Source organism: Hetaerina americana, unplaced genomic scaffold (genome assembly GCF_022747635.1).
Source record: "Hetaerina americana unplaced genomic scaffold, ioHetAmer1.1.p SCAF_2, whole genome shotgun sequence".
Classification (NCBI taxonomy): Eukaryota; Metazoa; Arthropoda; class Insecta; order Odonata; family Calopterygidae; genus Hetaerina; species Hetaerina americana.
Window position 1 is genome coordinate 79,423,229 of NW_027286763.1, and position 12,909 is coordinate 79,436,137.

Consider the following 12,909-nt stretch of genomic DNA (forward strand, 5'->3'; position numbering starts at 1 on the left):
TGGGTGCAACCCAGGTACATGGCCTGGCTTTTGATCAAGACCATGCCGACTGTTTGGAAGAAGAGGGTTAGTGGGGGGTGGTGAATGAGGAAAAGGTTGGAAGCAATTAAAGGAGAGGACGATCAGAATGACCATTTATTACAAAGCAAACTATTTGACTTCTTAGATTTAGTTATTTAACTTGACCTGATGCATCCATTATTTTGCCCTAGGGTGAAAATTGTAAAATGATCGTTTCACATCAGCTGGTTTGCTCTTGGTCCAATGTATGATTTGTAAAAATAGAAGTAGAGTCATTTTTTTCAAAAATATTCATGTATTCCTTTTTTACAGATCTTCACACTTAACCCACACAAAGAACAGTTGTCACTCACTAATTTGTACACACCAGATTTCTTGGGTTAATGCACTTCATCTTTTTTATTGTACATAATCTTGCCTATGGTAACAGGTAAGTGGCATTCTGTTTTAAGGGGCTTGGGTAGCAGTTTGAATGATTTTTTAGAGAGGTTCCCTTCATATTCTCAATTCACCGAAACAGGCATTATGGAAGTGGTGAATAATGTCATCTATGGACACTGGTTTAATTTTGTTTTCTATTTTCGGGATGTAGCTATTTTTCTGGGTAAGTATGGAAATGGATTGTATTTGGTTCTTTTCCGACATTAGTTGGTGACAGAGGAAGAGATGCACCAGTGTATGGAAAGCAGCATCTGGTCAAGGAATTGAGATGAGTATAATATTGTTGTGGAATCTCTCTGATTATTAACTTTATGGCATGCGTATAAATTACAACAAATGGAAAGGAAAGACAAGGGATCAACCATGTTATCCCAATAAATCAAAGAGGCTGGTTGTGAGATCAGTCTTTAAAAATGTCCCCTTGTATACCTTAACTGTACAGTTGTATTTAAAACTAATTGCAAAGTATTGTGTTTGCAATATTTTCAGTGTGACATGTTCCATACATGTCTTTCAGGAACTATTAAACACAGGATGAGGTGGATGCACCTCTACCTACTTCCTGTCATGAGTCTCTCATTACTTTTTACACTTTACAGAGTATTTCAAATGACTTTTAGTTTAGAGCAAGGGTCTCTGATATAATTAAGCTTAGTTTAGGCTATGCTTAGCTGAGTTTAGATAGCTTTCAGAAATAACTCCCAGGTCATGACAGAGCCAACAAGCATCTTCAGACTCAAAACTGCTCAGAGACTGGATTTTCATCAATCTCACAACCAATCAATTCAGGTAGCAGGTTTGAGATATCAAGACCCACTTGTTTTACAACTCCCAATCAACTATTTAACCCGACTGAGTGTGAAGGGAAGGTGCAGGAATGAAACCAGTCTTAGTTACGTTTAATGTACGCATCTGTTGGTTCCCTTCCTCTAAACTTGAAGACATTCAATGCCGATTAACTTGGGCAGTCTTAGTGACGACCCAGGTTAAGAAAATGTTCAGTGATAGCCATATCATCATGGTGTTGACCATGGCACTGATGTTATTCCATGCATATTTTACATTCCCATCCTGAGTAGGACGAACAATTTTCTGGTTTAATTCATTCTGTCCCAGAAAATAACTACTTAGAGAAAATCAGTTTGATTTCTAGAAATAGGATGGACCAATGTGGGGTATCCCTACCTATTTCAACTTCTTATTGAATAAACTAACAAGGAAAAATTTAGTGTGTGAATTAGGATTTAGACACTTGACAAAGGAAGAGTAACCGTTCCACAATGGCCATGAAGTTAACACTTAATGGCATATACATACAGATATAGAACTAGGCGAGACTCCCTGGCTAAGCAACAGGGACAATAAATCTGGCAATAGCTCAGGGTGCCTGTATCACCGAACAAAAACCCCCAGCTACCCTGCAGCATAGTGTCCAGTGAGGAAGGTGTGGCAGGTAGCCGTTCAGATGCACCTCTACCTACTTCGCCATAAATATTATTTGTATGGCATGTGGTCACCACAAACAAATAGGGGATACAAACTACATTGACTCTGGTGTCAGGTAACAATTGTGTTTTCTGCCTTTCACTCTTACTGATAACATCAAATCTTCAGTACGGGAATACGCTCTGTTGCGTTTAAAATATTCAAAAATACAAAAAAAGTAAGAGAAAGATTCCACAAGAAAATGCAATAACATAAATAATGAAACATCAAAAAATGATTATAAACGACTATTAATCCAAGGTATTCTATTAATAAATGATTGAATAAATTAGATATTTGAGTGAAAATATTTAATTTTATCTCTTATCATTTCTTCTTAAATTTGAAAGTGCTTACAAACAAGTGACTGACGGGAAAATCAAGGAGAGCAGCACTTCAACTACCAAATCCACAGGAATACTATGTCGCCAGTTTCACAATGCTTCTCTTGAATTTTATCACCGTTGTGCGAATCAACGAGCCCTGGATCCTATAGTACTTCATGGCATAGGAGTTGTCTTTTTACAATCTTCAAATTCATTGATGCGCTTTATTCTATTCTTAATCAAATAAGACCTAAAATAAAACTCATAATTAAACCAATGTTGATGAACTGAAGGACGGTGCGGATTCATCTTTGATGGGCAATCGGTATTGATTTGAAATGCGTGAATCCATAAATGGAAAAGTTACCTACGACACTATAATTAACAATAGAGATACTCTTTTAATAATTTCCTTAATCTGTGACAATTTGGCGAAATAAACTTGTTACCAGCCTGCTTCAGTTTTCCGGTTTGCTCAGCATTGCGCATTGTGAATTTGACTTTGATGCGTCCTTTATTGCTGTCAACTTGCATGATCAAGCTTAATTGGTTTTATGTACATGTCTTGGCCAGTAATAGAAAATAATTGAATTTATATTTATTAATTAGAGTATTATAGATTTATTATGTGCTTAATGTAAAAGGTATGAGAGGAATTTTATTAAGTCGAGAGTTATTTATATTCACGCATGCGTGTGGAGTAACTAGTTCTAAGCGGCTCATGTAACGTAAAGCCGGTGAAACCCCACGTAATATTTGTAGATAAATATTCTGCCTAAGAATTTTAAAAAGTGCAATTTTATAACCTATTAAATTAATACAACATGGCTAGCGTATCATATCAAATAGCTAATCTTCTGGAGAAGGTATGTAAAATTAAATGGCCCTTAACTTATAGCATGACTGTCTTCTAATATTTTTATGTATACATGCGAACATAGTCAGTATAATGGCATGTTGTCCTGTAATTGTTTGATATATATTATTATTAAGGAGTTGACAGGTTAAAAAGATGTTATTATTATTTTCCAGATGACATCAAGTGATAAGGATTTTAGATTCATGGCAACAAATGACCTGATGTCAGAGCTTCAGAAGGATAGCATTAAACTAGATGACGATTCAGAACGTAAAGTTGTAAAAATGCTTTTAAGATTGTTAGAGGATAAGAATGGAGAAGTTCAGAATTTAGCCGTAAAATGGTATGTTCACCATGATTTTTATCGCATTTATTTCTTCTTAGCCATTTGTAGATCAACAGCAAATTGACCACTGATCAATATAGTTATTTATTAATTTTGTTGTGTTTTTTCCGTAAATATTAATTTTTGATGCTAAGCATTCCTCCAATTATATTCTATATTTGGGCAGTTACATTTATGTCCTTTTGATGTATACTCAGTAGTTAATCGTTTAATTTCCTAAATACCATGTAAATAATATTAATACTTTTCACATTTATTCCAGTCTCGGACCTTTAGTGAACAAAGTGAAGGAATTTCAAGTGGAAACGATGGTTGATGTTTTGTGTATCAACATGGTTTCGGAAAGAGAGCAATTGAGGGATATTTCGTCCATTGGTTTGAAGACTGTAATTGGCGAATTGCCTTTAGCTTCTGGTCCACTAGCAGCAAACATATGTAGGAGAATCACCGGACGAGTTAGTAGTGCAATTGCAAAGGTACTAGAAATAATTCTTTTTGAACTCTTTGAACCTGTAGTGACATTTTTCTGCAAATTTTCTTATTATACTTACTGAGCGTGTAATGATTCAGTTGTATGCCTTTTAATTTTACGTTTTAGATTCGCCAAATGTCAAAGTTTGTTTTTTTCATATTATTAAAATAAGGTAGATTATTCTATGAAACCAAGAACTATTTCCTTGTTAGGCACTAAATGTGATTTTTTTATTATGATAACCGCTGTCAATCTCTAACTCAGCTGGGAACGCAGTTTTGTGTGGTACTGCTAAGTTTAAGCATTCACTTGCATATAGGGAGAAGAGTTATACTTTGTTGTCTCGAGAAATTGTTGGGGGTTTAGTGCCAAGTCAAGCAGTGTTCAACTGATTCACTGGCATACCTTCAAATGACTTTGTACTTAGGTGGAAGCTTGTCATTACTTTGCCTAGGGCGTTGTGCCTTCATTTTAAGCTTGGTAATGGAAGTGATTGGTGATATCAAATTTTATTACAGGATATCCTGGATGCCATTTTGGTATGGCATTGTTATCTATAGTTTTATTCTAGTCAATTTGAAGTGACAGATACTTCCTATGCTTTGGGGATCACCTTAAATTACTACTGTTAGAACACAAGGAGTTCCTCATGAGCTCCTTCAAAGCTGGGTTTCCTTGTGTTGACTTTACCAAGATTTTTTAGTGGATTTTTGAGATATCCTCATGCAAGGCGACTGACTTTTTTTAATTTGGAAACTACATATTATAACAAAAATATATAAGAGAGGCTTTTTGTGGCCCTATTTCGGTACTAAACTTAGAAGTAAATATCTTTAAGGCACTTGGCACTGGCATCTTCCACAACTTGCTTCCTGTAATTCTTTTTCGGCCTACCTAAATAGTATTTTCCACCAATTCCTTTTGAGCTTTCAGTTAAATGTTGTGCTCAGGGATGTGACCAGTTTGTTTTGCTGTTATTTTCGCGTGAAACATGTAGTCTTTCTCTTAAAACACTCTAATAGAATAATGACAGAGATGAAAACTATTAGAAGATTCCACTTTATAAAGATTTATTTCTGACTAGTTTTGATTTACTACATTTTCAAATGAAGTTACTTCACTTGAACATGCAATAATAAATCAAAACTAGTCTGAAATAAATCTTTATTAAGTGGAAAATTATAATAGTTTTAGTCTCTTTTAGAATGGAACAGTTCCACCATATCACACCTGAATCTGTAATTTATACTCTTAAAGAACTTCACTGGCCAAGACTCCATTGTTATATTATATGTAGCACCACTTGACTAAACCACGACATTTTTATCTTTTTTCTTTTTAATTACACATCAACTGTTATTTTGGCAGCTTTCATGATATATGCTTGAGAGATCAAGAATAAGTTTTAATGAGCTTTCATCTTCCACCTTCTTGTGCTTTAGATTCTCCAACTTCACCACATTTAATCAATGTGGTCTGATCTGTGTATAGATCCATGTCTCAATCTTCTTTTACTGTTGTTCATTGAATATATTTCTCTAAAGGTATCATTTTTGAATATGGGTTCTTCACACCATCATTTAAATGCTGCAGTGTTGAGGAATTGGTGATAAAGAAGCCAATTAAGGCTGTGAAGCTAAATAAGGAAAACCCCTTATTTTTTGGAAAAACAAGAGATTAATTAATGAGTTTTTTTTTTAATTTTAGAGTTAGCTCTATGGCATATATGGCCTCCACAGTGTGTGACACTTTCCAGTAGCTGGAAATTTGGTTAGAAGCCTTCAGAATTATGAAAATTTAATGCATGATGTTTGGTTGTTGATATTCTCCTTCTATGGCTACATCCATAACTTTGTAAGTGGTTCTTACTCCGTCAGTTAGTAGAAATGTCTCCTTCTCTTGGAGAAGCTGAGGGATTTGAGACAAAGTACATATTCCTTCCACATTACTCTGTTCTTTCAATAATGTTACATTTTGTGGTCTTGAATCCTCATATGTATCTCATTAGTTACTATTATTTCCCCTTAGAAGTGTGGTTATAAGTCTTGGAGAAGTTCTGGAATCAGTTGCGGTTGTCTAAATTTCATGTATATGTGCATTCCTCATAGCTAATCCCTTTTGTGTAGACCCTCTCAAAAAAATTCTTGTTTTTGGGCAAGAAAGAAAACTTACTCTCTTTCTTATTTCTTCTGTACTTCCCAACCTTCACAAATGTCTTTCAGTTCGGTTGAATTGTTTTATAGATGGTCTTTCATTCCTTGAGACCCTTTGACAGCTACCCTAAGGTATGATCTGAGGAAAAGATTGATAAAAATTTCGATATGGAGCATAGTGCTCAATAGATCGGAAGCCTGGTCTTAGAGACAAGCTGATCAGCATAGATTGGAAGCTTGTGAGTTGTGGGTGTGGCCAAAAGTATAGAAAATAAGTTTGACCGAGAGAAAGACAAATGCTGAAGTTTTAAATATGCTAGGCATAGCATTGACATTGGGAGCATTTAAAATAATGGGGGAAAGAATTGCAGAGGAAATATCATATTGTATTCAGGAGTATGTAGGAGGCATTGATAAGAGGGAAAACGTGAGGCACGTAGAGAAGGGAAGAGAGTAGGCATTTTAGACAGGTTGAAGGTAGGCAAAAGCAAGAAGAAATGGGAAAATATGCGAGGTAAACCATAAGATTTCCGTGTCATAGCTAGATAGACAGAGATTGTCCAAAACCTGCCTTATTAGGTAGAATACCTTGAATGAATAGATGCTACATGATTGTTTCAACTTTCAAAGAACCAGACCTCATTATAAGGAATTTGTGATCCTCCTTAATGACTAATAAATTTTGTGGATTTCATGGCAGTATGACCAATTGCATCACATAGGTGATATCTTTGGGGCATAAAGTGGGGATTGGAACTAAATCACAACAAATGTTCGGCGGTCAATTTCTTTAAATGTTTTGTGTGCAAGCTTGCTGGAGTTAATCAAGAAGTGGTTGACATGGTAAAATACCTAAGTGTGACTATCTTTGACAACTTATCATGGGGCCCCCACATGAATAAAGTCAATGGACAAGATAATAAAAAATTGAGATTCATTGGAGGCAATGTTGGCAGGAGTGAACGTAAGGAGAAGGAATGTTGCTACCATGCTCTTGTGAAGCCGCATTTAGAGATTACGTGCAGTGGTTTACGGCTTCCAATGGGAAAAGTTTTATCCATCCAAGGTTCAATGCAGGGTGGCCCGATTTGTTAAAAACTGCAATGACAAAATGAAAAGTATCCCAGAAATGCTATAAGAGCTGGGTTGGGAATCATCAGAACAAGGAAGGTTTATCACTAGGTTGAACTTATTAAAAAAAATTCAAAGCCATTTATTTCTCTATGAAGATCTTGTCAAGTATTCCTTATCCAATATAAATTGGTTGTTTGGGTCATGGATGTAAAATTTGAGGAAAAGATGCCAGAACTAGCAGACTTGAGGACTCCTACCCACAGACAATATGGGATAATAACTTGAGGGATATAGGCAACAAGAATGTCACTTGCCTCCCACAACGTCTGGGCAATATATAATTTCACTTGTATGCATGCATTTTACACTGATCTCATATGCTTTATTCGGAAATCCTTTCCTATATGACAGAGTAGGTCTGAGATATACCCCTCGTCCATCTCCGGCATTAGGGGTGGGGACCTTAAGTTGCATGGCCATGGATAAATGGAACTTTCACCTTTATACTTACCAATTCTGGCTGACCTGTCTTAGTATGGTGGTGGTTTTTTGTATAAGTGGTTGATGTTCAACTTTATTCCCTCCTGAGAACTTCTGTAGTGGTTAAAGTCAAAACTTAACAAATTAAAAAATTAAATGAGTTTTCATCTAATATGTTTGTGTGTGTGCACCACCCTCTTGAGGGATTTAAAGTGAATGTTTTGTTTCCCTTTCCCTCACCCCTTATCCTTTCCTCCTGGTATTTGCTCCTCCTGCCACACACATTTTTGGTGTGCCACGGAGTAAATGTGTAGATGTAGATATCTTTAGGTACATTTATTTTCTCCTTGTTCACATATATTCTGACATACTTGAAAGTGTTACTTCTATGATTGGTTTTATATTAAAATTTTTCTGTTAAAGCGACAATTTTTTTTAATCTTCAAAAGAAAAATTTAAGAGATAAAACAAATGCTTTCTTTGCATCCAATTCTTCTTAGGAACTCCATTACCAAATTGTTGGTATTCTAAACAGTGATTGATAAATCAGATTTAAGGTATTTTGACATTATAAAATCCCAATAATCAAGTTCCTTTCCATAAAATTTGCATCTTGTGCATATCTCTTTAGGCATATTTGATAAGGTGGCATGTATGAACAACCATATCTTATGCACCCACAGGACAGCTCACTATGAATCTCAGGGGAAGCACAGGTAAAACTTTGAGAGCCACTGAATTGTCAATGTTGCTTACCTTATCTCCCAATGTGATTTTACAGATGACAGTTTCAGGGATAAATTCTCTTGATTGTGGTGTTTATAGCAAGAAAATATTCTCTCTTTTATTAATCATATAAAATGAATATGTAATTTTCCACAGACTTTATTTTTGTTACGTGGTTCACCGACTTGTGGCATCATCAGGTACAAGTTACTCATACAGCTGTTGAATATGTACCCATCGGGACAGAGGAGAGGGGGGAAATTTGAAAGGTTGGGTGTTTCGGGGCTTCAAAGTCGGTGGTCGTGGTTTTTTCAGTTAAGGGAAGGCAGTGGCAACTTGGTTATGACTCAGCATTGGGTCTGGAATGGGAGGGGTGGGGGTTAGGGGCAGATGAGTTCTTGATCAATTTTCCTGGGGAGAAAATCTTTAGAAAAAATATTTTCAGATTTAAGTGCATCTGTGAGACTATATATGTCAATATACTAATGGCCATACTTGAATGAAATCTTTTAATTTTGTCTTTGTAAAAAAGTATTTTGACTTTCTGGAGATTTTAAAATACATTATTTATATAGTCTAATAACTTACATTGGCATCATTCAACATTTATCTCTATTAAATGATATTCTTAAAAATACCAATGGATCATGCTCTTAAATGAAATGCATCATTCTCTGCAATTCTAAATTTTTAAGTCCTTGCTTACCCATTATACCATTTCGCTTAAAAATATCCACTTGCCATCCATTTCTCTGTCTCATAGGCATTTGTTTGCTCAACTATTTTAATTAACTATTGTGGAATTGTATATATATTTGATTTCTTTTTCATGTAGTGTGAAGATGTTTCTGTGCAGTTGGAGGCTCTTGACATTTTGGCTGATTTACTTTCAAGATTTGGTGGACTTTTGGTATCATTTCATCCTACCATCTTGGAAGCTCTCTTACCTCAGCTTTCTTCTCCTAGGCAGGCTGTGCGAAAGAGGTGAGCATATTTGCATTGTGTTGCAAATTAAATAAATAGTTTTCTTATGAAAGGTCATTAGTTTGGCTTTGCAGCAACCACACTAGTCTCCTAAGCCTTGAGAATCACAGTTTTATATTCCTAGAGACAGCACAAGTTTTCAGCAATTACTGGAGACTTAGTCATGTTAATTGTTCAGGAATTGGCACCAATTACTATCTTTATCCTTTATGGGGTTGTCTGAGTTAGTGTGTTTACTAATGGTGTTTTGAGATTCTTGAAGCCTGGAAATGAAAATTTCAATAAACCTGGGATTGAGCAAATGGGATGCAATAATTGCTTGTTATTGATGATTATTTGACAGCATTATTCCACAAAATAATATGTCAGATCTTTATCCTAGAATATTCAGCCTATTTTGTATGACTTTAAGAATTGGAAGTTACTATGAGTAAAAATATATGGAAGGCTCACTTCCATCAGGTTCTATAGATAAAGTATCTCATACTACAAGATACATAAAACTCACTAGCAGCTCTGTGGTTGCAAATTTCTAGCATGGCCTCCATCAGGGTTGGTGTTCAAATGGCAAAACCATGACTTTCAAAGAATTCAGTTTGCCTACCTCGGAATAAGTGAATGGGAACAATAAAACACCTATGTATTCCTTCAAGAACAATGACAGGTATATTTAAATAAATAAAAACAGCATTATTGAGATACTATAACTCTATTTTTTAAAAAGTGAGCTTTTCATTTGCCTTTTCCATAAATAAAGTCATCAGCTAAATTACCTTATAAAAGTGTTTTTGCTCAGTTTTAAGAACTATTGAAAAAGCTCAAAATAAATATGGCACGTAGTATCTTCCGTCAACTTCAGTTGTAATTGAATCACAATAAACTCTGTAAATCATTCCTCATAAAAGAAGCATAATATATCTGTGAAATATCATTCAATTGGAGAATATATCTATGCCTATTAAAACATGTTTAAGAAATATCCCGGAGGGAATAATCTTTCAGGGTACAAAGTGGTGAAGAAAGTGGAATTTTGCCAAAAAAAATGGTTTGGTTAAAAAAACTAATGAAAGATTAGTCTAAACTCACATGCAGTCCTATTTGGTTTTGTGAAACAATGTTCCCCAATTCACGAGGATTAAGGGCTTACCGGGATTTTATTTCCCTGGCAGGGACCCATGAATCGCAATGAAACTTGAAATTAAAGGAAACATAATGAAAACATTGAGGCATGAATGTATTGCACACGGGTTTGTGATTCACAGTGGTGGCTATTTTACTTTTATTTTTTGTAAACTTTTACTTTATTCACCCTAAATTGGTGATTAAAGTGGACTCATCATGTCCTTACCTGGGCATTAAATGGGGTGCACTTGTAAGGAAGTTCTGCATCTTGTAATCTGCGTTTTGTTGTTGAAGGTGGTCTCACGCCAATGTGTGCTATATTTCTCCTTACCCCTCTCCTTCATGCTATTCCTTAATGTTTCATGTCTTATTTATCAATCCTTAATTGAGTAAATGAACTGAAACTCATACCCCTGTTGACTCTTTTGCTGGTGTCAAATATTTCAGTAATGGTCCATTGAATCCATATTATCCTATAGTACAAAATTAATTGTTCAGAACAATGTTACAGCTATTATGATGAATGGCATATGCGGAAGCTTAAGAGATAATAATTTTGTTACCAATTTTGATTTTCAGGACAATAGTGGCATTGAGCCATTTGGTCATGTCCTGCAATAATCAACTATACACCAAGTTAATTGATTTCCTCTTGGAAGAGTTGTCCAAGAACAGCCAACCATCTACAACTCGAACTCATATTCAGTGTATTGCATCCATTTGGTAAGATATATTATTTATTACTTACAATTTATTACTTTAATGAAACCCATTAAAATCTGCTTGTGCATTTATTTTAAATATGATACAGCAAAATACAGGCAATGAGATTGAGTCTACACTAGAGTAGTGTATTTGCTTCCCATGTCACAGACTTGGGTTTCAATGCCAGATGTTTTAGATTGACTGGAGTACTCCAGCCATTGAGTGGTGTGTTTAACTGTATATCCTCCAAATATCTGATTTTTAAGGGTAGGCTCATATCAGGTGCATGTCCACCTTTCTACCCTCTATAAAATCCTGTCTACCTAAGTTAATTTTCCATCATCCTGATGGCAGTTTTCACGAATTTAATCAATCATTGTATTTAATTAATTAATTTTTAGTTCTCATAATTTTAATGCATGCTGCAGAGTTCAATATTTCATCAGTTATTTATGTTATGAGAATTCATTGTAGTAATATCATCCATCCAAGCATCATTATAATGACATCATGTATGCACAAAAACAACTGCAGGTTCTGCCATGGCTGAGTGGCTGTAGGAATTGTGGCTCCAAATATTTTACCTTGGGCTTCAATTTATTCTGAGAGCAGATTTTTTTCATAGTGTACATCTGCAACAAAGCATAGGCTTTAATTTAGGCTGATGTAGTTTTAATAGGAGGAGCCATTCTTCTGCTTAGGAGTTAAAGGTTGTTTTCCTTGATTTTGAGTGGCATCTTCACCACTGAAGAGTAGATTTAATGGCTTCTATATGAACTTAATGGAGGAGTGTAAATGTTCACCCATTGTCTTAATTGGCATCTCATTGCAGGAAAAAGAGTAACTTTTATGCCTCGTGAACTTTTGCTGTGTAATACTTTTTTGAACAGTTAGCCGTACAAGTTCCAAACACATGATTTCTACAAATATGTAATTTTACTTTTTTGTTCCTATTGCTATGTGCATAAATGAAATCATTCAAACATTAAATCACATTATTGATATCTTGAGTGAAATTATAAAAAAATAAACTCAACAATGACTCTTACTGTCTACCCACTTCATTACTCAGTTAATATTTGATAATTTGTGTAATGTGACTGCAACTTTAATATTTATGTAATAAATCACCTGAGTGTGTATAAACTCCCCTTGGAAGTGTGTTAAAAATCTTACGCATAAATGGAACTCTGTTATCTTTTCGTCCATTTGCTTCTCTAATATTACCAAATGTATTATTTCCATTCCATTTTTACTGCCTCCATAAGTAGTCTAGAGAAAAGCATTCTGCCGTTCACTTTTATTCAGAAATTTGAAATAACCAAGTGGTACCTTAAATTAACAGATTTGTGGCATTCCTAGGTTATCTGAGTGGTTCTGTGGTTATCTGAGGCACATTAGCTAATGTCTTGTAATTTTTTTGTAGTCGACAGGCTGGTCATCGCTTTGGAGAGCATGTTGAACGGATTGTTCCCCTGGTGGCTCGCTATGCCCAAGAAGATGATGATGAGCTCCGAGAGCATTGCCTGCAAGCTTTTGAGGCATTTGTGCATCGCTGTCCCAAAGAAATAACACCACATGTTCGCAGCGTAAGTGTTGATGAATATCATTTTAACTGTAGCTGTAACTTAATTGTAACTTTTGTGGACTTTGATAATCAAAACGTTAAGTATAACATAGTGTTTCCGAGTAGTATTTATTTTTTGTGGGCCAGG

The 12,909-nt window shown here is 35.2% G+C and overlaps 1 protein-coding gene and 1 long non-coding RNA gene across 2 annotated transcripts in view; one reads left to right on the forward strand and one right to left on the reverse strand.

The window, feature by feature from the left end:
- Nucleotides 1-2,243: 2,243 nt before the first annotated feature.
- LOC139688041 (uncharacterized) lies at nt 2,244-2,768 on the reverse strand. Its single transcript, XR_011700720.1, has 2 exons — nt 2,641-2,768; nt 2,244-2,523 (listed from the first exon to the last, which is right to left on the reverse strand). It is a non-coding gene; the product is annotated as an uncharacterized lncRNA (long non-coding RNA).
- Nucleotides 2,769-2,813: 45 nt separating this feature from the next.
- Nucleotides 2,814-12,909, forward strand: part of Cand1 (Cullin-associated and neddylation-dissociated 1) — a 44,977-nt gene continuing 34,881 nt past the window's right edge. Inside the window, exons 1-6 of the mRNA XM_071585422.1 lie at nt 2,814-3,139; nt 3,306-3,475; nt 3,741-3,954; nt 9,219-9,367; nt 11,069-11,212; nt 12,621-12,783. Of these exons, the coding sequence (XP_071441523.1) occupies nt 3,098-3,139; nt 3,306-3,475; nt 3,741-3,954; nt 9,219-9,367; nt 11,069-11,212; nt 12,621-12,783 (882 nt within the window). The 5' untranslated portion in view covers nt 2,814-3,097. The remainder of the gene's footprint in view (nt 3,140-3,305; nt 3,476-3,740; nt 3,955-9,218; nt 9,368-11,068; nt 11,213-12,620; nt 12,784-12,909) is intronic.